Genomic DNA, 24,984 nt, shown 5'->3' on the forward strand with positions numbered 1-24,984 from the left:
ATTCGCAGAATCCATGTACAAATCCTCTGACTCAAAAATAGTATAATATTCCAGCTGCAAGAGCATGGAGTTTACAGTTTCAACACCCCCGTCATCAGAGTGTAACCCAAGTACTATTCATCACCCATAGAAACCCTAAATACACATGGAATCCATAAGACTGAATATATCAAAAGGAACTTTATCCCAAACAATTCCATCAGTCACTGGAACAGCTGAAATGTTCATGAGGGGCAAGTCTCTTTTTAGTTTATGTGGAGAATGTGGGACCAGCGCCCCATCAACCAGTGCTTTAGCAGAGCATTCTGGTAGATGGTTGCCATTAATCAATAAAAAAAACGATCAAAAATCCAATCCACAGAAATAGTAAAACCAAGGAAAGTGTAATCCAAACATATATCCAAGGTCGAACCAGGTAAGTGCATTTCAGCCGTTTCAGCCTTGAAATAAAAATACAGATCTGTAAAAGAGGAGTGTCTAAAACGGAACAACTGTCAGAATAAAAATCATCTTGATTCATATAATACCCAGGATCCGTTAGTTGAAAAACTGGTGGGTCAGGTACTGCAACTGGACTAGAAGAATCCGAAAGAAATGAATCCAAATAATGTGGATCTGTATACACAAAATCGCTGCAGAACACTTTGTAGCTATGGCAGTACTCCTTTCAGTCACCTCTCTGGATGCGGATGCATGGTTTGATTGTAGTGCATGATTCGCCCTCCCCAGTTAGGGGGGGAAACAGTTTCTGTGTTAGTCATTAGCTGCAGAGGAATTTCCTGCATGGTAGCCAGCGTAGAGTGGGAACTACCAAGGGCTCCTCATGGGCCATATGGCATAGTGTGATATGATCAAGGGAGACAAATCAATTGTCTTTAAAACCAGGAAGTGGTGGCAAGATAACTGTTCTTGTACCTTGAACGTCAAGGTCTGGCACTGGTGCTCGGTATGAAGGGCCAAACTCCTTCTCCACCGCCACCTTCTCTAGCAAGAGATCGCCAATTTTCAGAATCCAACCAGAAGGTCTAGGTTTCTCCTAGATGCTTTTAGAGACCGATGCTTTCAACTGCTCGTTGGATTGGGTGTTACGGAAATCTTGTAGATCCTGTAAGGTAGCACAATGATTATCTACGTCAAAGGGTGTGGCTGCGGCCCCAATATCTGGAATTTCAAGGTCTGAAATGTACATTTTGAGGCTAAAAAGGACTGTTTGGGGTCCGAACACCCAGAGATCTTTCCGGGAGGTTATTTAATGCCCTTTGAACCCCATAAACATGATGGCTTCAACTAAACCCAGTGCCTAATACTTTAGCTGTTAAGGACTGCTGTAAGTCATGGTTCATTCTTTCCACAGCAGAATTGCCCTCGAGCCGGTATGGAGTAGCATAATGCACCTGTACAAGCAGGGTAGCCATAGAATATCAATAAGCTTTATAAGCCAAGGCATGGCCCTTGTCCGAGTGGAGTGTACTGCATGCATTTGTCCAGATAAAGACTTGCATGTCTTTAATACCAGTTTGACCGTCAGTCGAGCGATGTCGCCAAACCCAGAGAAACCTGGAGCAAGAACCACTGCAACTAAAATACATTTTAACGCAGTATCTGAAATTAGTGGACCACAATTCTCCAGGTAAATGGCAAAAGGGCTTCTTAGAAATTAACATGTGAGTCTAGAGTGGATGAGCCTCTGAGGAAGCCTTAATTTGTTGACAAATGTCACAACACAGTACACATTTGTTTGGCCTGTTGGTATAAACCATGCCACTAGTAAAGTTGCTGTAGCAGTAAAATAGTGGCCGCCACACCAACATGTGCATAGCACTGTTATGAACAGCTATCACTAAATAAAGCCTGCTGTCTTGGTTTGATATCAAACTATCGCCATCCCTTGGAATAGTTACACAGGGAATATTGTGTTCACTTAAGTGGTAGGTATATTTAGAAGGAACCCCTTTTAGTAAAGGTGTGCCATCTTTATTTGCGTTAACAGCAGCCAAGATATCGCCATCTATCCTCTTTTTTTTTTTTTTTTTTAGAATGAGTAATTGCTGCCACAACAGCAGTTGCAACTGCAGATTTGGCAGCTTCATCTGCCAGAGAATTCCCTACGTGTGTTCCCACACGCTGATGACTCAAAGTATGTATAACATGGGTCTTTGGCAACCTGTCTTTGTTTTCTGCCACTTTAACCCAAAGCGTTTTATGGTTGATTGTGTTGCCTTTTAGAATCTTTGAATCCATTCTGCACCAGAAATGTAAATTATCATTACAGGACTATGCACAGTAATTCGAATCACACACAGTAAGTGTGGGGTATTTATGATCTGTATGTTCAGTGTAAGAATCAAAGCTTTAAATTCAGCCAACTGCGCAGTGCAGACCTCCAGGGACTGCGTGCAAGTTTTTTGTGGTTGGATGTTTCCGTCCAAAATCACTCCAACAACAGTGGTGCATCATGCTGAGTATTGCTATTTAGAACCTATAGCAAGTAACCATCCGTGTAAACAACATATTTATACTGTTCAAGCTGTTGGAGAGAATTGGGCATGGGGTAGACATTCTCATACTGGAGTAATTCTTGTGTCTGTAAAGAAGATGCAGTCTACATCAACAGCTGTTAAGGATGTTGCCCACTTTTATCTATCTAGATTGCAGGACTTTAGCGTTCGAAACACTTGCTTTGGTTATAGCCTCTGAGGCCCGCATAGGAGTGGCAACAATACTGTGTTTCCCTTGTGCAGGAGGCCGTTCTTTAACCCTTTCGATGCTGATGACGAGCTCAGCTCGTCATGATGCACAGTTGAGCTGTGCTGATGACGAGCTGAGCTCGTCATGAATACAGCAGAAGAGTAATTTCCAGCACAGGGGGGGAAAACACCTAGCAGCCAAGGTGTTAAGGATATCCATCTGCACAGCAGTCAGTATTTTTTCAGTGGAAGCTAAATGCATTTCCGCACTGGAATATAAATGCAATTTATATGCCATCAGCACTATTTCACCTTCTTTAAAAGTGATCTAAATAAATCCAAGTACACCTGGTAAAACCTGGATTACTAGGTTTGTTGTGTTTACATGTGTATGTAAGGGACGTGTGGCAAGTAAGTCGGATTGTAAGGATCTTCCTGTGTCAGGATGTTCTGATGTCCAAAGTGAATTGGAAAAATCTGGATAAATTAATTCATTGCGATTTTACTCCTTGTGCATAATCAGGAATGTATGTTCTGCCGAAATTAGGAAATCCTAATAAAGATTCTTTAATGTATTTGGAGGTTGCAATTGTGCACACTTCTCCATTTGGCACAAGTACTGCAACTGTTAACTTCCTTTCCCCACAATTGTAAAGCGCCCCCAATATCCCTCGGGATCATGTTCGCGCTATATAAAACTTTATAAAAAGAAAAGAGGCGTAACACTCTTTCCCTTCATGTGTAAGTTCATATCCTAGAAAAAGAACACTTAGAAAATGTATTTTAGATTTCTAAAATATGAACTTACAGCCAAGTGTAGCAAATCCCAATGTAATGTGATCCACTTTTGGCAGATGTGGGTTCAAGTAATTGTCAGTAAGGTAGAGGTCATCTACCTAGGACAATGCATCTGGGTCCATGTTGTGCAGAACTGACATTATTCATGCAGCAAATAGTCCAGCGCTATTCTTATTGCCCATAGGGAGTTTTGCAGATCTCATTTGAAAGCCAAGTGCTGAGAAGGCTGCCCAATCTTTGCTTTCAAGCGCTAAATTGTGACTGAAAAAAAACATTGGAAATATTGCTTTAATGGTGCACTGTATGTCACCCTCAATTTGGATGTCTAGATCATATCTATTAGGAGGGGCTATGCTCCTGTCTGGGGTCCCAATTGTAATAAAAGTATCAGTTGCTCTGCCTTCCAGAAACTCCTGGATATTCTGGCGCACTATGGTGACATCTGCTGCACTGTCAAGGCGAGTCACCGCCTCACACCTGTTCAGAAGGAGGGTTCTCAGTGTCTGTGGAATATTTAATGGATATGGCCAGTACTTTCTTTTGTTTGAAAAGGGGCTTTAAATTGAGGAAGTCTTTCCTCCTTCTTTATATTCTTGTTGGACAAGCGTTGTGTCCGCTTTTGGTCTTGCGTACTCTTCTTGTCTGCATTCAGATCATTCTCCTCTGTCGTACTGCTTGTCAGGCGATTCTTTAGAGGAATCAAGGAGAATGTGTATCTGGAACCTGATACCTGTCGGGAATCTTGAGCTTAAAACTATCACGAAAATCATAGCGCCACTCTGAGGTCTCGGGATTGGAGAACCATGAGGTTTACCTTTCTGAGGTCATTTAAATTTATCCCATGTTTTTTTAACAAACTCATGGGTCTGCTTGACTTCCTTGTCAGTACTAGGTTTTCCAAAAGGTAGTTTTACCAGTCTGTTACCCAGATTAATGCATCCTACGGATGTATACACATGAGCAATAATGATAGGCAGCTCGTGTTCACGGTCGACTCATGCCACCACTATGAGCGATACACGTTTTGCCAGAGATGCTGCTTCACCTTTAATGTTGGACAGAATCATTGCAGCTACTACAGGAACATTTCTCATTAGTTTCATCCCCAACTCCAGGGCAACAGCTGCCCCGTGTTCGCTCTGATTTGTTTTCATACGTCTGGCAAGACTGACATTGAGGGAGTGTTGTGACTGATCATATAGACATTGGTGAACACTGTCTCCCAAGTGTTGCAGTCTCCTATAGTGGGAATCCTCCAATGGGATAAGCACATAGTTAAGATTCTGTGCTCCTCATGTGTTCCCATAAGGGGAAACGCAACTTCAATCTGGTCAACATTATGGGCGATCCAAAATGGAATTTCCTCATGATTAGTGGGAGTTTTGTCCATAATAGAATGAACAATTACAAGACTGATTGTAGACAGTGCTAGCACCTGGGCATGCCCTGGCAGGCCAATTTGTGCTAGCTGCGCCAACATGGTGCACTACATGGATTGAGTCCAGCGTCTAAATAGTGTTACTAGAGAAATGTGCAATGCTTGTATAAGATTTTGATCATCTATTTTGGGATACAGTGTATATCCAACTAAGGCTGGCTAGGCCACCCCATCATTACTAAGGAGATCCATGCGTACAGGTGTAGCGACGTGTGGGAGGGCACTGAGGAACCAAGTATGGTGTTCCCAATAAGACACAGGTATTTCCATAAGAACCCATGGTCTATATACATTTGGCACTGGTGGTGTGTGTGTATGTATGTGTGTGTATGTATGTGTGTGTATGTATGTGTGTGTGTATATATATATATATATATATATAATACCCATCCACAGCTGGAAAATCGACCCAAGAATAAAAGACTTCAAAGCAGTAAGCATCATCGGCTTCCAACTACAAAGATAAATGCACAACCCACATTAGTATGTTCATATCGCATTATGTGTGCATGGACAGCAGGTCTGCAATTTACGGGAATAACAGGCTGTGACACAGCCAAAATACAGCAGTATGGAAAACAAAGTGCAATACAAAAATAGGTCTAGTCCTTTTTAAACTTTCAAATTCAAAACCAACAGAATTAGGTGCTTCCTCAACACTTTGGAGGATTAATCCCAAACATCTCCGGTAAGAGGTGTAAGGGTATTGTGGACAATCTATACTTAGGAGACCCATGAATAAGTACCAGACCAAATGTTGGTGTCGGCATGTTGCAGGAATTCTGCTTAGAAACAGAACTATGCCTGGGATCACAGGACTCAGTCACTACATCAGTTCCTAGAGGCCCAAGTAGTGCTTTACCTGCCCTCCTTACAGAGAGCCAGATAAGTTAGCACCCTAAACACAACACTCTGAACTCTCTCCGGAGTCGCGGTAACATGTCATCACCTTTCGTTCTCTCGCTCACACTTGTTCGTAATAAAAGCAAAGAGACGCAAATAAGGTTTACAATATTTTTTTTAACTAACGTGCTCTCTCATGAAGAAAACGTCCTGCAATTAGGAGACGTGTACAAGTCAATAATGTGATAAGCACAATTAATAAACTGTTTACAATGAAAGCCATGTCATAGCAAATGACAAATCAACCTAAGCCTACCCTTACTATGAAAGCACAGTTAAGGTCTCTGGGATTAGTGCCGGACCCCATACCTGAGAGTCCTAATCAGTTGATCTACATCTCTGGCGCGCAGCTCTTTCGTCTTGGACCTTTTCTCTGCAAGCCTTGTTTCGCTCTGTTTTTGAAAAGGCCAAGTCTCTGCTTATATGATAATACTTGTTCTATTTGAACAACAGCATCAGGATCTCTCTGTTATGTCTAGGTGTTAGTGTCCGACCACAGAGAAAAACAAACCACAATGTTGTTTCGTCTTGTATGATGTACAGACAAAATCCCAGTAGAAAAACTAAATAACAAAACATGTGCAACCTATTTAGAAAATAAATGTGGCAAAAACGATTTTCTTGATGTGTAACATATGCAAAGCAAAAACTGCCTATTATATGTGTAGTTAGGTTAACATAAGGGAAAACTACAGTGGGCCCTATAGGGGACTCAGAACACTTAAATCCAGAGTTAGAGGTCATTGACTCATCACTTTCACTGAAAGAATAGATATGAGAACAAGCATTTGCAATGCAATACATTTTGCATTTACGAAACTTTGAGCTATTGGCATTGTAAATGACAATGCCTTTTATTTGTTTTAAAAACCAAAACATAAAAGGCATTGCCATTTAAAATGCCAATAGCTGAAACTCACGTAAATGCGAGACCTATTGCATTGTACAACAAGCATTTACTGGGATCGAAAAATCATAAAAATGGTACTAGACTTGCAGGTCTAATAACTTTAATAATCTACTCGACCTACCTGAAATGTACTTGGCCCATGATCTGGTCTCAGATTGTGTGATCCTAGGCAAATATTTTGTCCTATGGAGCTGCCTTTTTTCTTTATTATCACGTAAGATAGCACCTTCAAATATGCAAGTTCATTATATCTGCTGTACAATTTTTTTTATTTTATTTACTAGACTAAATGTTTGTTCCATGTATAACAAGAATCGAGCCCATATATAGGTAGGGTACACATGATTCCTGGCTTGCCTCTTAGTTCACTAATAGCATTACAATCTGGGCATGAGCAGTAATAATTCCCAGTTCCTGTTTAAAAACTCACTTTTCATAAATAGATTACCAAAGCATGATGTGGTAGTGCCCTGTCAATTACAGTTAGCATATTTTCCATTGAAATGACCACAAACATGTAGTTTTACTGTTAATAGTGCAAAACATTTTTGGGAAATTTGGTTTCAGCAAAAATATTTAAAATATGCACATCACCAAGTAAAGTGTTCTAATTTGTTTTGATCCTATAAAAATATTTTTTCACCACAGAATTACAAAAATAGGTCTTCATAACTAGTGAAATATATTTGAAATGTTTGAACAGTTCACTTAGCTAGTTCAGTGTTGTGTTAGAAAAAAGCCTGACATCTTACAGCCTTTCAATTAACATGCTTTGCACAGTTCAATTGTCACACAGTTCACTTTACAAACTCCTCTATCATAAGTCACAGAAAGAAAAATACATGTAAAAAAACAAGCTGACTTTTGACCTCGGTCTCTGAAAGCCAGCAAATGTGACACAATTGCAAGATTTAATGGAATTTTTATTGCTCTCTCACTTTGTGAGCAATAAAGATGCCTTTACATCTTGTTATCTTGTCACATTTGCTCTGCTTTGAGGGAGAGGTCAAAAGTCAGATTGTGTTCCCTGAAGTTAGAGGATTTTCAACTTGCCAGAAAGGGGGAGTAGTCACTAAAAATAGCTTGTACTGAATAAATCTTACTTGACAGTGGAAGTGAGCAAGTGGATTTTCCAGCCTGATTTCTACTTAGAAGTGAAATCTGACTCCGAACGTGACTGCTTGCAGCTGCTGGTTGCCACGGAGGTGCCTTCTTCTGGTTTTGGCGGCTATTCGGGACCTGGCGGGTTGTTGTTAAAAAAAAAAAAAAGTGTGGGCTGTCATTGGCTGATTCTCCAGGGGAAAATAAGGTGTGCAGCTGCTATAATAAAAGCGTGCTGTGCTTGCAAAATTAAATAAGTAAATTATACATATAAGAAAGGGCAAGTTCAAAAGAAAATTAAGGCGCGTGGCCGCCTGAAAGCGGACCGCGCCGTAAATTAAATAAAGAAGCGGGGCCACTATAGTTGAAGCGGACCGCGCTTTAAAATAAATACATTCATAACATAAAAGTGGGTGGATGCTGTGATGTCATGAGTGGAATAGGGAAAGAGCATTAAAGAAAATAGTGCTCACCAACTTATAGAGCAGACCGTGTAACACTACCACTGTAAGATCCAATTGTTATGGAAGGTAACAAATGCAGACAAGGCGGTACCAAGGAGGGACTAACAAGCCTATTTGCGAATCAGAAACCAGCATTTTCGAAGGACAATGACACAAGACAACAAATATGGGTGGAGAGTGGGCTGAGCTTTCAGTGCATACTCTAATACAGCATGCCTCGCAGAGTGAGCAGTGCATGCGTGCTGCCGCTAGCCTAGACCTAAAAATGGTCGAACCAGTTAGCTTTCGGAAAAGTGGTGGCCTACCTAGACATGGTATCCTCCGTCAGGAAGTGATGATTTACACCTCGCCAGAATGCTGCAGGGTCATAAGAATTGCTAGTGCATACTAATTGATCCCAAATGTCGACCATAAGGGAGTCTTTCCTCTCCTTCAATTTCAACTTATAGTTTGGTCTAGCACTCTGTATCTCCGACGTGACTCTTGGACAGCGCTTAAGAGCTATTTTCAGTATGCAGTCTGCTTTTGAGCTTGCCTTGTTAAACCACCGAGGTCTAGTAAAGATAGGATGTCCACGACTAGGGGCAGCAAGGGCAAACTTAACCCCAGAGCAAAGTGCTGAAAATGCAATGAGAACATTCCTGGGATAGAGATCCAGATCAAGACAACATTCAACCTTTTGGCTAAAAAGAGTCCCACAGAGTTACTCTGGGTTGATTGTAGACCACCTTAAACTTCTACCTTGGTCGTTCGGGGTCAGGGGTTGCAAACCAGGAGTACGTGAGGAAAACCCCAGACTCTGGTATTTTAGCACCAGACTCAAAGGGCTATGATTGCTCCACCCTGTCCATTTGATCTGGTAGTTCCCCAGGGAACAAGAGAGTGACAATGAGATCATGGCATGATCTACAATTGATTCAGCCCCTCGGCCAACATACGTGAGAGCTGCCTGGACCCTGGGGATAATCCGGTTCTGAGAGTTGTTTAGACAGTGTAACTGATCTCCTTGAGAAGAGTGTTCAAAATGGGGGAGTAGAGACTCTTCATCAGCCAAAGGGTCCTGATAATCTAAGCAAGGCCATGAGCAGGGATGGATATTCAAGTCACCTGTGACCATTATCAACCCCATTCTCGCCGAAGCAGCTCCACAAGGGGCCAAAGACTTCTTACATTTCTCTAGGACCATACCGGTCTTAAGAATAGCTTCAGAATTAGGGGAATGACCATTAGCGTTGAAAACATTCACAATTGGCACCAGTGACTTGTCAGGAAAAGAAAGTAAGGCGGCACCTACATAGGGGCTGTCCGTCTCCACCTGGGTAGCCTCACGGGTTAATGCTAGAGAGACTAAAATGCACAACCCGGTCTTGGCTCGCCCAGAGGGAGAAGGTATCGCTGACCAAAGGAAGTTAACAAAATTATCTTAAAAAATGAGCGGTATTAAGGGACCATGTTTATTGAAAAGCTAAGATTTGGTAGGATTCAATCAAATGTAGCCAATTTGGGTCCCTAATCCTAGCAACTAACACTGCTCTGTTCCATGATGGGAATACCAGCTGCTCACTCCTTATAAACTGATGGGCTGCTTCCCACCTCGGTTTCCATCGATTTTTCTCATCCACCCAGCGTGTAATAATAGGTAGTCAATCTGCCCCCTCCAGGGTTTCAAATCTGTTAGAGACAGGGAAGTGAGCAAGATTCTTCGTAAGATGAGAGGGGACAAAGAGGTACCTCAGAGTGTCGGTAACGATTTGCCCTTGAAACAGAAAAAGTAGGGCAAGCGTGTTGCCCCCAAAATGTTTTGCAGGGAGTAGTGAAAAGGATACCTGTATTGAAGGCGAAGGAAATTTGTGAACTCAGTTTTTCACGCTACCCTATGACTTTATTCGTTCACTGGGTGGACTTACTGAGCGTGGCTGGGAAGTTCTGGGGTACCCGGGCAAAGGGGGGGGGGTTCTTTACAGGGTCTGGTCTGGCTTGTAAAAAGAATTTAGCAGATCCACACTAATACTGAGCCCTCTAAGTACTGGGAGAAGGACAGGATACTGGCACAGCCTGCCTATTGTTGAAATTCACGATCACACAGTCCCCTTTACTCAACTTAGGGCCACTTACTTTGATCTCACCCTACTCTACATACCATGTTTTATCTGGGTATGAAAACCATTGTCAGCCCCTGCCTTCAAGAACAACCAGTGGGAAACCTTATTCTTAATTGGGTAATGGGAGTAATTGGAGGCACATCCACTAGGGTTATTATATAAGAAGTTCAATCGGGTGGGGAATCTAAAGAATCACTCCTACTAAGAGGAACCCCAGGGACATTCTCCGTTGGGGGGGGCGCGTGAGGCAGAAGGAACCTCAGAATAAGGCCCTCGATGGTAATCTCTGATGGTACCACGTCCTGAAGCTACTGTATGAGGGGCCCTGGAATCAGTGGAAATACCTGTATGAACATTATCACGACTGGGGTTTAAGCTTGGTTGGAGGGCCTCTCGTCTTACTGAGGTCGGGCGGAACCAGGACCCATAGCAGCTGTAGAAACTGCACAGATAAGGGGAATGAAGTGGCAGGCAGTACCCGTTTGTGGAGGCTGCCATCATAACCACACTAGCACCAGGAAGGGACATTATGTGGGGGGAGATGTATTCGCTCTTGTGGGGTTTATACAGGGATCCCTATCCATAAGTTTTGCCAGTAAACTATTGTTAATGCTCATTAGGTGTAACCCCATTGAACTGAAGGCAACAGCAGCACCTTTAACAAACTTAAGTTCAGATCTAAGTAGCACTACCAGACTTTTAAAACCCTCTGGACAAACCTTGTCCTCTACGGGAGGGACTAACTCTACATCCTGCTGCCTAGTATTACTAATTGCACAACATCAATGGGACCTGGAACATGAGCTGATAAAGATAATGGCACTGCCTGAGGGTCATGAGTGGGTGATGCCCCAGTGGGCAGGGGATCCAGGCCAGTGGAAGACGGAGAAGGTGGGAAGGTCTTGGCACCATCCGTCGAACCTACCTCTAACCCCAAATTAAACCCAGAATCAGCAAGGACTTTATCCCAAGAGCAGTTGGTTGAAACAGTATCTTTCCATTTATAGAACTGGGTGATCTTAGATTTTGCCTTCCTGGGGGCAGGCATAACGGGGACAGTTCTACCGCCACTAATCATGCTATCAACTTCCACAATCGGTTCCTCAATTACTTGAAAGATGCAGTTCGCAGCTGCATGGCGCCTTGCCGATTTGTACGACTTTTCAGCTTCCAAGAAATTGCCTTGCACTTTTTGTTTAACCATGTCGTTTAGAAAGAGGCTTGAGTAATAACACTGGCGTGAACAGGACGCAGGCTGGTAAGCAAATGATCAAACAGGCAGGTTGAGCGGAGTTTGAGACCAGCGTGAATATCGGGGCATTGAGAGGAAAGGCTTACCAAACAAAAGATAACCAGTATCACCAAAAACAGGACCATGCAGGGGGCCCTGCCCTGCCTGTTCCCGGCGCTGATGGGTGCAGGACGGACCTACCCGGGCGCATTCCGTGATCCCGGAGTACTGGGAGCACTTTTCAGTGCGTGGCTGGCCCTGCCCCCTTTCAGCGGCACACAGCAGCAACGCCTCCTGGCTTGTTTCAAAGTGGGGGATGGTGCACAGGTAAGGTGCTAGGAGGTTGGATGCTCCCTCACTATGGTCCAAAAAGTCTAGAACTGCGCGAGTGCTTTTCAGCGTGTGGCTGGCCCCGCCCCCTTTCAGCGACACACAGCAGCAGCACCTCCTGGCGTATTTCAGAGTAGGGGGTAGAGTCCCCTTGCACAGGTGAGATCCCAGGAGGTTGAATACCCTTCACTATGGCCCCAAAAGTCCTGCGCTGTGGGACTGCTTTTCAGTGTGTGGCTGCGGCTGCGGCTGCCCCTGCCCTCTTTCAGCGGAGCACAGCAGCAGTGCTATCTGGCGCATTTCAAACTGGGGGATGGAGTCCGCCCCACTGCAGAGGTGAGGTCCCAGGAAGTTGGAAACCCCCTCACTATGGCCCCAAAGAGTCCTGCATGGAGTAGTGAAAGGGATGCCTGTATTTAAGACAAAGGAAATGTGTGAATGCAGCTTGTCAATAGGCCTGGGCATAGTTTGCGGAGTTTTGCTACGTGGAACTACGCAAAGTTCCAAAAAAAACTCCATGAAGTACCACGAGTGGCGGAGTGCAGTGCAAACTGCTGTTTGTGCTGGTATTCCTGCTGCTCGAGTAGAAACTCTACTCGAGCGGCAGCTCACGCGCTGGAACTTACCGTTTGCGATCGCAAACTTACCATTCGCGATCGCGAGCGAGGAAAAAACTCCACTGCACATTGCGAAGTGGAGTTTTCTGCGCTCCGCGGAGTGCAGAAAACTCTTCGAATGGAGTGAAGTTCACTGCCCAAGCCTTCTTGTCACGCTGCCATATTTGTTCACTAGTCATAGACTCCAAGTAAAATCCATGAACTGCTTTGATTACCCAGGAATCTGCATGTTTCTACAATAGGCATTCTAAACGGGACATTCTTCAGCACTTTCTAAGGCTGTTTAAGTACAGCCTCTAGATGGCAGGTCAGTGGGTGCTGCACTATTGATTTTTTTTAAGACTCCAATTGCAAATAATTAATGGAAGCAAAGAACAGTCAAGCTCCTTCTGCAGAAATTTGCTTCAGAAATGGCCTTTGCCTCCTGGAGATATCTGCCCATCACCTGCCAACAGATAGGTTGGACCACTAAAGGGGATATGTTCCGAGCAGAGAGGAAAATAGTATAACTCTTGCCTTTCTCCATTGTATGCAGGTTGCGATGAGAAGCTGGAGTGGTCCATGCTACGAAGGCAAAACCGCTCACTGCATGCGCCATGGATTTCGGCTCACAGCGGTGAGGCTCAAAAGTCACCAGGCGCTGGTTACCTTGGTATGTACCTGGCAAAGGGTGGGATGAAGACCGTAAGTATGAGTGAGTGAGACCTCCTAAAAATGTAGGAGTCTAGTGAAGGTGAATGAATGGTACTTAGTTGAACTCTTTGTGGAAAGTGGTGGGTAATAGGAGAGGCTCCTTTGATATGAGGCGTTTCTTATATGAGCAATTCTAACAGTCATTGAAATGTAGTACCAGACTCCAGACGTTGGACAATGAAGTGGGCATGAAGCAAGTCACGTGGTGTAACCCCTGCTGTGTAAAATAAAGGCCTGCTTCAAAAGAAAGAAATACAGTTGATTCTATGATTAGGTGACTCATAGGAATCATCCTCCCCCTTGGACAGAGGATTTTTAACTTCCTTTTCTGTTGCTGCTAGAATCCCTTCTCTGCCTAGATAAAGTCCCCAATGTCTCTGCACTTGAGTTGGCCTTCCGATGCCCTTAACAAACCCTCTGTTCGTGTACCCCAGGAAGATGACATGCATGCAAATAATTTTCATTCCTAGACTATATATGCACTCGATGAGATAGCAGCCATAGCATTTAAGCATTCTTAGGGTTATTGTGGATGACTTCTGCGTGATGTTGGATAAGGATCATACTACCAACATCTGACATTGCCTCTTGCCCAAGACTTATCTGCTACGTTTGACAATGTCTGTCACTCTGCCCTTCTTTAATGCCTTTTTGAGAGGAGGTATGGGTGGGAGGCAGTGCACTAGGCAGGTTAGACTTTTTTCTGACCGGTCGCACACTAGTGGTCTCCAACTCGTTTTATATTTTCTTCCAGACCATTTGTTGTGAAGCACCTGAGGGATCCTCATCTATCCCAACCCTTTTTAGATCTGGCTAGATACACCTTTCAGTGGTTGCTAGAGCTCAGCTAATGTTGCAAATCAATAATAGTATTGATGGAAGCACCTTACCTTCACCTCTTTGTTTATCTTCTTTACAAGCATTTGGTTGTGGAGCAGTTGTGCTAGCTCGCTTATGAAGTAGTTCCATTGCTCTTAATTGATAGAGATGTTTTTAACACACTCCCTTTGTCAAATACAGTAGGAAGGGGTTTTACATTATGAACGCTGACAAACACGTTAGGAAAGGTTTTTACTTTAATGGTAAAAGCTTATTGCACAGATGTGGGCAGCAATTGTAATTATCTATGAAGTAGTTCAATTCCTCATAACACAGCAACAATATTAAAACCGGCCCTGTGTCAAATACAGTATGAGGATACTTTGTATTTTGTACACCTTTCATTATTGAACTCTGACAAATACAGTGGAAAGAGTTTTACATTGTGAGCTTTAGACAAATGCAAGAGACGTAGGCTTAACAATGTGAACCACATGACACAATAGGAAGGCAGTTTACGTTAGGACTTCTGCGACAAACACTACAGGAAAGGGCTTTGCATTGTTTCACACAGAGACCTTTTTACAAAGATCTCTAATTCATGAAGGGATAGAGAGATCTGGTTTCCTTTTGTACTGTTATATTTTTATGTTTAGATTTAGTTGTGTTTCAAATAAAGTATGATTCCCTTTTAAAATTCAAAATCTGTGGCTGGACATTAATATATTATGTTATTGTAGGCTTTGCAGACTTTGAGTTTCTAGCAGCACCTCCTTGAGTAAGCCTTGAACTGCTTGTTACACTGAAGGTCAAGTGGTAAGGGGATGTAGTTATGTCATGTTCGTCTAGTAGCAAGGTGGCACCAGGGCTCTGGCTCTGCCGCTTTGGTCGTCTTTTTCAAGGTCATTTAATTGGGCAGTAGTTGTGTTAGCCACAGATGAAATATTTTCTTATGGAGACTGTCATTAATGAATACCTCTGTTAAATACAGTAGGAAAGGGCTTTCCATGGTGTAACTCTGTGATAAGTACAGTAGTATGAGGTCTTAATTTGTGAACTCTGGCATATACAATAGGGAAGGAGCTTTACACTGTTAACTTTATACAAACTCCATGGGAAGAGGCTTAGCACTGTTACCATGGAAATACATTCTTAAACCAGTCTGGCAAGCAGTTGACACGCCTTTGCTCTATTTATCATAAATGAATCTATTTATCATAAATGAAATGGAAATTGTTAACACAGACTCTGTCAAGTACAGTACAAAGAGGCTTTTGCATGGGGTAACAAGGCCTTGGTGGAATTCGCGGCATTTTACTCCCCAGAACTCCCCTAAGTGGCGGAAAAACTCAGCCGTGCTCTGCGGCAGAGTCTGTTAAGTCCCGCTGTTCGCACTGATTTTTAGCGCCAGGACTTTGTACCATGCTGTAAAATCAGCACTACGCATCGCATCAGAGGGCACTGCTGCTTTCTGCCACTCCAGTAGATATTCTACTCCAGTACCGGCTTCCTCATCGAGAGCAGCAAATTTCTCAATGTGAGCACTCTCGTCAAGAAATCTCACAGGGGGCTGGTCTAGCGCATCCTTTTTTTTTTTTTTTTTTTTTTTTTCTAGCGAGTCCTAGCCAACTTAACGCTGGTGGGCGGCTTGAGTGAAAAAACTCTGTTCTGCGTCACTACACAGAGTTTTTTTTGCGCCCCACGCTGAGGGTGCAAAACTCTGCTGGCAGAACAGAATTCTTCACCCACCCCTAGGTGTAATCCCATACCAAATACAGGATGAAGGGTTTTCAGTGTTAACTCTGAATACAATGGGAAGGGAATTTACATTGTGAAACTTGTTGATAATTCAGTAGGAAGCGGCTCTGCATTGTTTGACATTGAGAGACTTCCTTTCACAGTTCTCTAGTTCAGGAGTGTCCAAGGAGTACTCGTTTTCCATTGTGTATGTTTGTAATTTTATGTGTGTGAATTATATTACTTCTTAAGTCTTGTTGAAGGTCGCTCCAGTTGTCTGCCACAGCTCATGTAATCATCAAAAGGGGCTTTAAGAAGCAGTATTACAATAAGGTTTTTGACTCCCCTGTTGCGTTGATCTTTTCTAAAACATCTGATTAGTTGTCAGTTATGTTATTCTGCTTCTTAAATGCTTGTTTCTAACTTTTGTGTTCCCTTAGATCACCGTGTCTCTTTATAATTTTGCCAGAACTGTTACCACCAAGCGGTGGGAGCAAGCCCTGCTTCTTTGAAATCTGTTCAGTAAAGCATACCTGGTGGCATTGTGCATGCTCAGTCAGTTCTGCCCATATTCAGTTCTTTTCAGTATCTTGTCACTACTGGTAGTGTAGACTTCAAAGGCACGTAGCGCAAGCCATGTGTGTTGTCTACAGAGAACTAAAGGAGTCCAATACGCCCAAATCTGTGGTTTATGTGAAGTGATACATTCTAGGCAGGAAGGGGAAACCTTCAAAAGGAATGCACCACAGTTCGCGCAGCGGACGCGCGACAGAAAGGTTATTTACGCGCTAGCTGACTCGAACTGCTGTTGCTTAATAAGTTTTATAAAATTGATTGCTGCATGTTTTTAGGCCTCAGTTAGGCATTTTAAATTGCTTATCTTATCTGCTTGACTTGTCCCACTTGCTCCCCGGTCCACCACGGGTTTACCCGCTTGTTGTGGAGGGAGCAGCGGGCTCTTTGCTTCGTGAGGAGGCGGGGGGAGGAGCTCAATCTACGTCGGATGGGGAAACCTTCAAAAGGAATGCTCCACAGTTCGGGCCGCGGATGCGCGACAGAAAGGTTATTTACGCGTTAGCTGTCTCGTACTGCTGTTGCTTAATACGTTTTTATAAAATTGATGCCTGCATGTTTTTAGGCCTCAGTTAGGCATTTTAAATTGCTTATCTTACCTGCTTGACTTGTCCCACTTGCTCCCCGGTCCACCACTGATGCTTCCCGGTCCACCACTGGTTCACCCGCTTGTTGTGGAGGGAGCAGCGGGCTCTTTTTCGTGAGGAGGCGGCGGAGGAGCTCAAGCTACGTCGGAAGGGGAAACCTTCAAAAGGAATGCACCACAGTTCGTGCAGCGGGTGCGCCGGTGGCGCGCCGAAGGCAAGCCCGTCTGCACCCGTTCGCGCCCATCGGGGCCAGGGGCCATAACCCCTGCCCTGTACACTAAAGAAAAATGCATTTAGTGTTTTGCTTGAGTTAAGGAAGAATGCGCATGATGAGTGTATTTCCCTTCAACCAGGTAGCCCTCTCTTGCCCTGCCCTCACTGTAGCTTTACCTGTACTTCTCTACTAGAAGAATCACAGTTGTCTGATACAGGCACTATAATAAGCTCTGCACAACTTTTGTTGGCGAGGGAAAAGGATATGGAGGGTCATACTAAAGAATTTTCATTTTTTAGCCTTCACTGTAGATCCCTCCCTAAGCATAAGGAGGATATTTGGGACCCACTGCATAACTCACAACCTGACACTATTTTCCTCCCAGAAACCTGGCTACATGAGTGCTCGGGCCGACATCGCGAGGGCTCTACCCCCTAACTATACAATAGTGAGAAGGGACCGTGAAGGAAAAATTGGGGGTGACATCGCGATAATTTTTAAAAAAGACTTCTCGTGCAAATGGGTAAATCTACCCTGTGAAGGTTGTGAAGCCGGTTTTTTTAGGCTCCTTTTTAACTCCTCAATGTACATTCTATGGTCTATTGGTGTACCGTCCGCCTGGACCTGCTGGACTATGGACAGCTAGATTTCCTGAAATTATTGCTCCTTTCGTGTTTGATTCTGCAAATTTCTCTAATATGGGGCTTTAATTTGCATTTCAACAATCCTTTATGTAAGATTAGCTCTACTTTGGTCACAGACTTTAAAGCTCTGAATATGCCACTCTGCAATTCTGGTCCCACTCATAGGGCCGGACATCTGTTGGACCCTATTTTCTCCACTCTGCCTAATATTTCTTGTCAATAGGCTCTCCCCTTACTGTGGTCTGACCACTTCTTGGTCAGCTTTAAAGTGAGGATTGATTCACGTCTGAGTATTCCTTCTCCTTCCGTTCTGGATTCTAGGTACAGAAACTGGAAGAAATTAGACATTAAATCTCTCAATCTCCACCTTGCGAGTAATATTCCAGATATTTCTTCTACAAGAATCTCAGATGTAGATCTTATCCTCACTTGGATTTCGTCATCTGTGTATGCCTGTCTCCCAATATCCTGCAAGAAATTAAACAAGCATCGTCCTCCGGCTCCTTGATTTACAGAAAAGTTGAAAGTTGAAAATACCAAGTGTAAGGCCTTGGAAAGACATTGGCGGAAAGACTACGCTCCAGAGTCTAAGCAGATCTATAAAACCGCTAAAAGAGAACATAATGCTCTGTGTAAAGCTGCTCGTGCGGAACATGTGAGCAATACTATTGGACTTGCACAAAATAAATCCAAAGTAATGTTCAAAATAGTTAAGGAGCTTTCGGGTGCTTCTTCTCTACCGACGCCCCCGGTATTAAATGAAACACAGTGTGAAAATGTGGCGAAGTTCTTTACTGAGAAAGTTGAGAAAATCTATGCTGACTTACGTACAACCACAGGTAACTCTTTACCCAATAAATCAAAAGTTTGAGACTAATGTTGTTCAATTCAAATACTTTTATTACGGCAAGGATGCAATAAAAGTTTTCCACATTCAAGGTTGATCACCAATGTACATTATATGAATCTACAAAAGTAAGTTATTGATGGACATCAACATGGAGTAATAAAAAGACAAATGGATAAAATAAATATATACACTAGTATTGCTGTTAAAATTTCTCAATATAAATACAAGAGAGCCAAACACCCAGAGGATATCTTATTTGCATCGATTCTACCTAATACTCATTAATACCCCTAGGAATAACATAGCCCTATTATCAATACTCAATAAAACTGTACGAGAGAGATATCCAAGTACAAATTGCATTATCCCCGTCATAGTTTCCCCCGGTCCACAGACCATATAAAATACAAATGCATAGAGTACAAAGGAATTAAGGTGCTTACAATAACACAATAAAGTTGTATTGAATAAATAAGCTGTGAGAGATTAAAAGTAGGTGATAATTTAAAAAGTTAAAACAGAAAGCTCTATATACATCCACCAGAGATAATCAATTAGCAATTTTCAGCAAAGATCTTCTGATAGTTCTCATCTTGCCTAGGGACTTGGCAACTGCGCAAACTATCAGCAGCCTAGTGTCAGATTTTAAGATGCGTAGTGCTACACGATGGCAGCGAGTATCGAGGCACTTGCAAAGAGGGGCTAACCATCTTGATCTTGGGGCTTTATAAAGTGGACAAGCAAAAAGTGTGTGGGCTATCGACTCGACAGCTAAAGGACATCCTGGACAAAACCCCAATTGAGTGGGAGACTTTCGCCAGGAGGCCGTGATCGAGTTTACCGTAATGAAGCCAAATCTAAATTGCATGTAGAGCTTTCTCTCCAGCGGAACTGTAATGGCCTCAGAGTATTGCTCGAATTTTCTTGTCAGTTTGAACTTAAGAAAACCCGATGTAAGACGGCCCCATTTGTGGTAACTTAAAGAGGACTGGGCCACCTAGTCCCAGTATTGTTTCTTAATTAGGGCCTTACAGGGAAGTAGTGCAGGATCCCTAACAGCCTATAAACCCTCTAGCCCTATTGCGATAAGCTGACTTTTCAGTTTGTTAAACCTACCAATTTTCTTAAACTTAGACTGTTATAAACAATTAGCAACCTAAGTCCTTATAAAGAGGAAAGGTGGAGGCGCTCTTAGCTGACCTGGGGGGCTTTATCCCCCAAAAATTCTCGGGTAGCCAGTGCATCTCCCTTTTGTATCTCCCAAAGTTGTGCTCAATATATTACTGCCTTTGAGTGAAAGAGACAAACAGTTGTATCTTAAACCCTAACTCCATGCCCTATTATAATTCCTCTCAAGGCACTGTCTCTAGGGCACAGTAATGCTACACTCTTTCCAAGCTAATGGCCCCATTTCCTGTCCTTCCTCTAGTCGCCTAAATGTTCATAATTAGATACCCGGTCAAGAGTTGTGAAATCTAGGGGGATGCTGTACATGTGGGTTTAAAATCGTACCTTTAAAAAAAATATATATTACTAGCCCTTTACCAGTGCAAAACATATGAAATGTGCTTACGAGTCATGTCAGACCCATTGGCGTTCCAGCTATTATGGTGGCATCATCCAATGGATGTGGCCACACCGGTAACCAAAATGGCCGTGCAACAGTGAAGCTCCAGCATCCCTTGCGAGCTGGGTTACAGGCCCCAAATGTAATCATCCCACATCATAAACAGGATACATGGCTGCGCCTTTCCAAGCAGCCAAGAATATTGCCATCCTCTCGGCAATGCAGTACAAGGGAGCTAAGTTACCGTGTGCAAGCAGGTTAGGCCCAGCGTTCACCTCGGAGGTCCCACGGTGACCGAAGCCGCAGGTGAGCCTGAGGACTAGACTATCGAGCCTTGCTGGAGCTCCGCTCGCAATTTACGACAACTAGTGTGTCCTTGCTGCAGCGGGCTACCAGCTGAACTCCTCTGGGATACGCGCAGGCCCCCAAGCCCTGAGGCCAGCCGAGTTGCCAGAGAGTGACACTTCACCGATCCTAGCGGTGGTTGCTGGGGCGACGGTGCACTGCACCTCCAGGTAGCGTATATGCCCACTGGTAAGTTGTGCATTGTGGTGACTGCAGGCTTCACAGGGGGCCTCTTGGTGTTACAGGGGCCTCCTCTACCTGTTCAGATCGGTGGCAGGCATTGGACCGCAGTGATCAGCTGCAATGACTGCCTATCTTTGAAGCATGTGGCCACGACTCCCCTCCTGTCTCCGGTGAACTTGGCCCCATTATTTTCCCTAAAAGCCAGTGCTGCTTAACACTGATGAACTTGCCTGGGGGGAGGAGGGGTGGAATTTCGATCTTTTGCATGCCCGCTGCGCCTCTCCTGTTCTTACAGCCCGCCTGCTGCTCTACTTTCTCATCAGAGCTATCTCAACTAATCTTCAGGTCATGAGCATGGGGGCAGAAGATACCTATCCCAGCTGGCCATCATTCCATGTTTGAACGACCGGAGACTGGGTGCTGCAATGTTCTATTGCATGTTGCTCCTGTGGATATGTCTTATCTAATCGCACTTTCCATTGATAACATTGTGCTGTACACTGCGGGCGCCGGGGGCTTACTGGGGTCACGCGTGCTAACTGGCGAATTGCCGAAGCTCCTATAATTCTGGGGTTCTGGTGGCCACTCTGATATTATACTGTAATTAGCTCCAGACTCCCATCCTGAGTGCACTGTGCCATGTGTAACCCAACTGGGCACCTGGGGCGGGCGTCAAATATTGCCTCCAACTACCATGTCTTGCTTCAGGCTTAAAGAATACACATCTACCTTGGCACTGCATATCCCAACTGTGATGGACATAATTGGAAGAAGGGGGCCCCATGAAGCATAAACTCTCATTTGAATGCACCAAAATGGTTGGAAGACCAGAATCTATGTCGGGCATTAAGGATGGGGTGGCGGAAACCACCACACTGTCCAACTGATTGGTGCTGCTGCCTTCATGGTGGGGCTGTGCGCTGGTTTAAGCTCCATTGATCCAGGTTTCAATACAGTAACCGGCCGCTTGAATCATATGTGGGAGAGACTTGAACGTCATTTTGTTGGTCTAGACAGTGCAGAGGAAAGTATATCTAGCTTGGAGGATGGTGCTGTGTACCTTACTAAATGCCTGGAACAAGACTGAACAGCTCTTCAATGTGCTGGCTGTTTAAAATGAGGACCTTGAAGCGAAATTTCTCAGAAATAATATTTGGATAATGGGAATCACGGAATCTACCGACATGGGGCACGTCTCTGTGCGGAACTCTTTGACAACCAAGGATCCACAACCACTTTTGTGATAGTAAGAACCCATAGAAATGTAGGCTCCTGCCCACCACCAGGGCCCCTCCTTGTCCCATTGTTGCAAGCTTACTAACCTACAGAGATGGGGACAAAACACGATGCTTGCCCTGTGAATGCAGCCCAATGCAATATCAGGGAGTCACCCTCTCCTTCTATCATGATTTCACCTTAGCGGTGCAAGAGGCACGGCGCAGGTTTCAAGATGCTAAAGCCCTAGTCTGTGAGCAAGACTGAAATACGTCATGCTGTACCCAGTCAGATTATTTGTGGATGCAAATGGGAAGGCCCAGTCCTTCAACTCTCCAGCAAAGGTGATTACCTTCTGTAAACAAATTGGAACTGGCAGGTCCACATCCCTGCGAACCACACTGGAGCACATTCCTCCGGATCTGCATGCCTCACGAACACATATCTTTTCCTTCCTGACTGAGCTGATCTTGCATTGGTCTACCTTTGCATCATGCTCTTTCCACATGCCCTTGGGCAGCATCTCCCTTTCATACCTATTGCATTGTTCTTGCGCTGGAATGATCCTCCTGTAACCTGTGATTTTCTGTTATGCATCAGGTATCTCTTATGACATGGGCTCTGTGTGCCGTAGCGTTGCCACCTCCCAAGGTGTATACCACACTGACAATTCTTAGGGTATTTTCGTTGTTTCTTTTATTTCACTGGGATTCGCTGGGTAGTTTGGTGCCTGGTGTGGGTGGAGGGAGGTAAGGGAATGTCAATATAAGTATTATAATATTGTTTTTGCTATTACAAATATTTGGAAGGGAACAGAGTCATCACCATGCACACCATAGCCGACTCACTTTTCCTTCCATGACTATGTTGCCAGGGGGATGGCATCACCTGGCTAGATACTGAGTAAGCTCACACTGACATAGACAGTGACAACAGTAGATCATTCTATTACTTTGAGGTCCTGAAGAATCGCCAGTCATTGCACATTAGCGAGAAACATGTCGACCGATCAGATCACAAACTAACCGATACTAGTGATTGGAAGCATAATATTTCAGTGAGTACCAGTTAGTCTTATAACCTTTTAATTAGAGCGGGGGACCCCCAGAATAAACGTATCCCTGGTACTCCTAGCTTTATTTTAAAACTCACACAACACTTCTACGCTTCTCTGGCCCCACAACCGTACTTCACCTGACGGCAGTTGGATAGAAGATCTCCGCCAAAGAGCCCCTCTTTGAGGTGTCGCCTGTTGTGTATTGCACCTGCCGACCCAACGAGGAGCAGCCCAGATGATGAAGCATGACACCTGCAAGGGTGTGTGAGGGCATCACATCCAACAAAATGGATGCCCAGCTGTAGGACTCCACGAGACCCTACAACATCCTAGACACTACAATGACACATACATTCCTTAGTTTGAGGAACAGCCCAGCTTTCTTTGTTTTCACTCATCAGCTGGCTGAGCTCACATTTTTGACATAGAACATCCAAGGCCTAAACAACCCCCGTAAGGGCAGACCAGTATATCACAAACATGGGGTGAAAGTCGCTTTCTTACAGGAGACACCCCTCCGCTTCCCCAGGGCATGCCCACTTTTGTGACTACATGGGGCTCACATAGATATTTCTCTAATTACAGCACATATTCACAGGGAGTATGTACACTTGTTCATAAAAGTATCCTCTGCAGCCTTACTGCCAGTTGTATTGACACAAAGGGACGCTACATATTCCTTGTAGGCAAGCTGGCTGGACACTGCCTTCTACTGATTAATGTTTATGCTCCCAAAGTAGATGCTCCTACTTTTTTTTTCTAGAACTTTCATCCATCTTGGGATGCATTGACTCTGACACTGTACAATATTGAGATCCCCACCCAAAATGAATGAATCCAACAATAGACTCCATTGGTGTTAATACAGTCGAAAAACCACAAGCCTTAAGTGTTTTTTATGATATAAGCAACACTTACGCTTGGTGCCACAAACACGATAACATGCCTGAGTACATGTTCTACTCAGCACCCCCTGTGGTGTGGACAAGCATAGATTCCTGGTTCAAATCTGCACATGCTACCCTGTAGCTAGATGATATCTGGTATCTCCTGCGTTCCTTATTGGACCATTCTCCATTGAGGATGGTGTTGAGGGTACCATATGGAGAGGGGCTAGAGAGGAGGTGGTGCTTTCTTGGCACTGCTCTCCTGGACACAGTATTCCACTCCGCACTGTATGACTCCATACTTGAATATTTTGAGCTAAATAATGGCTCCGTTATGCGCCAGTCTACCTTGTGGACCAACTTTAAGGCATACGTCCGGGGAGTGTGTGTCTCCAAACACAGTGGTGTTCTCCGAGACATTAGCAATTGCCTTTTTAGCATTGAGACCAAACTGAAAGATATTGACCGGGCCAATGCACAACAGCACTGCGGGGCCCAGTTATACCTGGCCTGCCGGTAAGGGGAGAGTGAATGCCTGGTACGCAAGTTGGCCCGCCTACTGCGCCTGACCTGTGGCACAGAATATATCTCGGAGCTCCACCTAGACTGGGGTGGGCTGGTCACTGCGAACGACAACATTATCTGCAAGCTGCTTCGATATTACAAACCACTGTATTCCTCGAGACTTCACGGGGAGACAGATGCATGGGCACAGTATCTGGTGGAAATTGCGATGGTATGTATAACTGAAGGCACAATAATAATTCTGGAGTGAGCCTATCTTGGCTGCGGAAATCATCCAGGCAATTGATTCTTTAGAGGGCTCAAAGGCCCCTGGCCTTGATGGCCTTACAGGTGTTTTCTATTAGGCATTCAAGCATTCAAACATATCCTTGCCTCACATCCATTGGACATGTACGCTGAGGCCCTCCTGGAAGGAGCCTTACCACCCTCGCTTAGAGAAGCAGTTATCACATTACAGGTGAAGCCATGTTAGGACCCTCACCTCTGCACTTCTTACAGACCTCTCTT

The 24,984-nt window shown here is 44.2% G+C and overlaps 1 protein-coding gene across 1 annotated transcript in view; it reads left to right on the plus strand.

Annotated features, from left to right (window-relative positions):
* FOXR1 (forkhead box R1) overlaps positions 1 to 24,984 on the plus strand; it is a 69,310-nt gene that overhangs the window by 18,098 nt on the left and 26,228 nt on the right. The window contains exon 2 of the mRNA XM_086951295.1: positions 13,117 to 13,233. Coding sequence (XP_086807421.1) covers positions 13,117 to 13,233 — 117 coding nt within the window. The remainder of the gene's footprint in view (positions 1 to 13,116; positions 13,234 to 24,984) is intronic.

The sequence above is a fragment of the Lissotriton vulgaris genome, unplaced genomic scaffold, assembly GCF_964263255.1.
Source record: "Lissotriton vulgaris unplaced genomic scaffold, aLisVul1.2 SCAFFOLD_1083, whole genome shotgun sequence".
NCBI classification, from domain to species: domain Eukaryota; kingdom Metazoa; phylum Chordata; class Amphibia; order Caudata; family Salamandridae; genus Lissotriton; species Lissotriton vulgaris.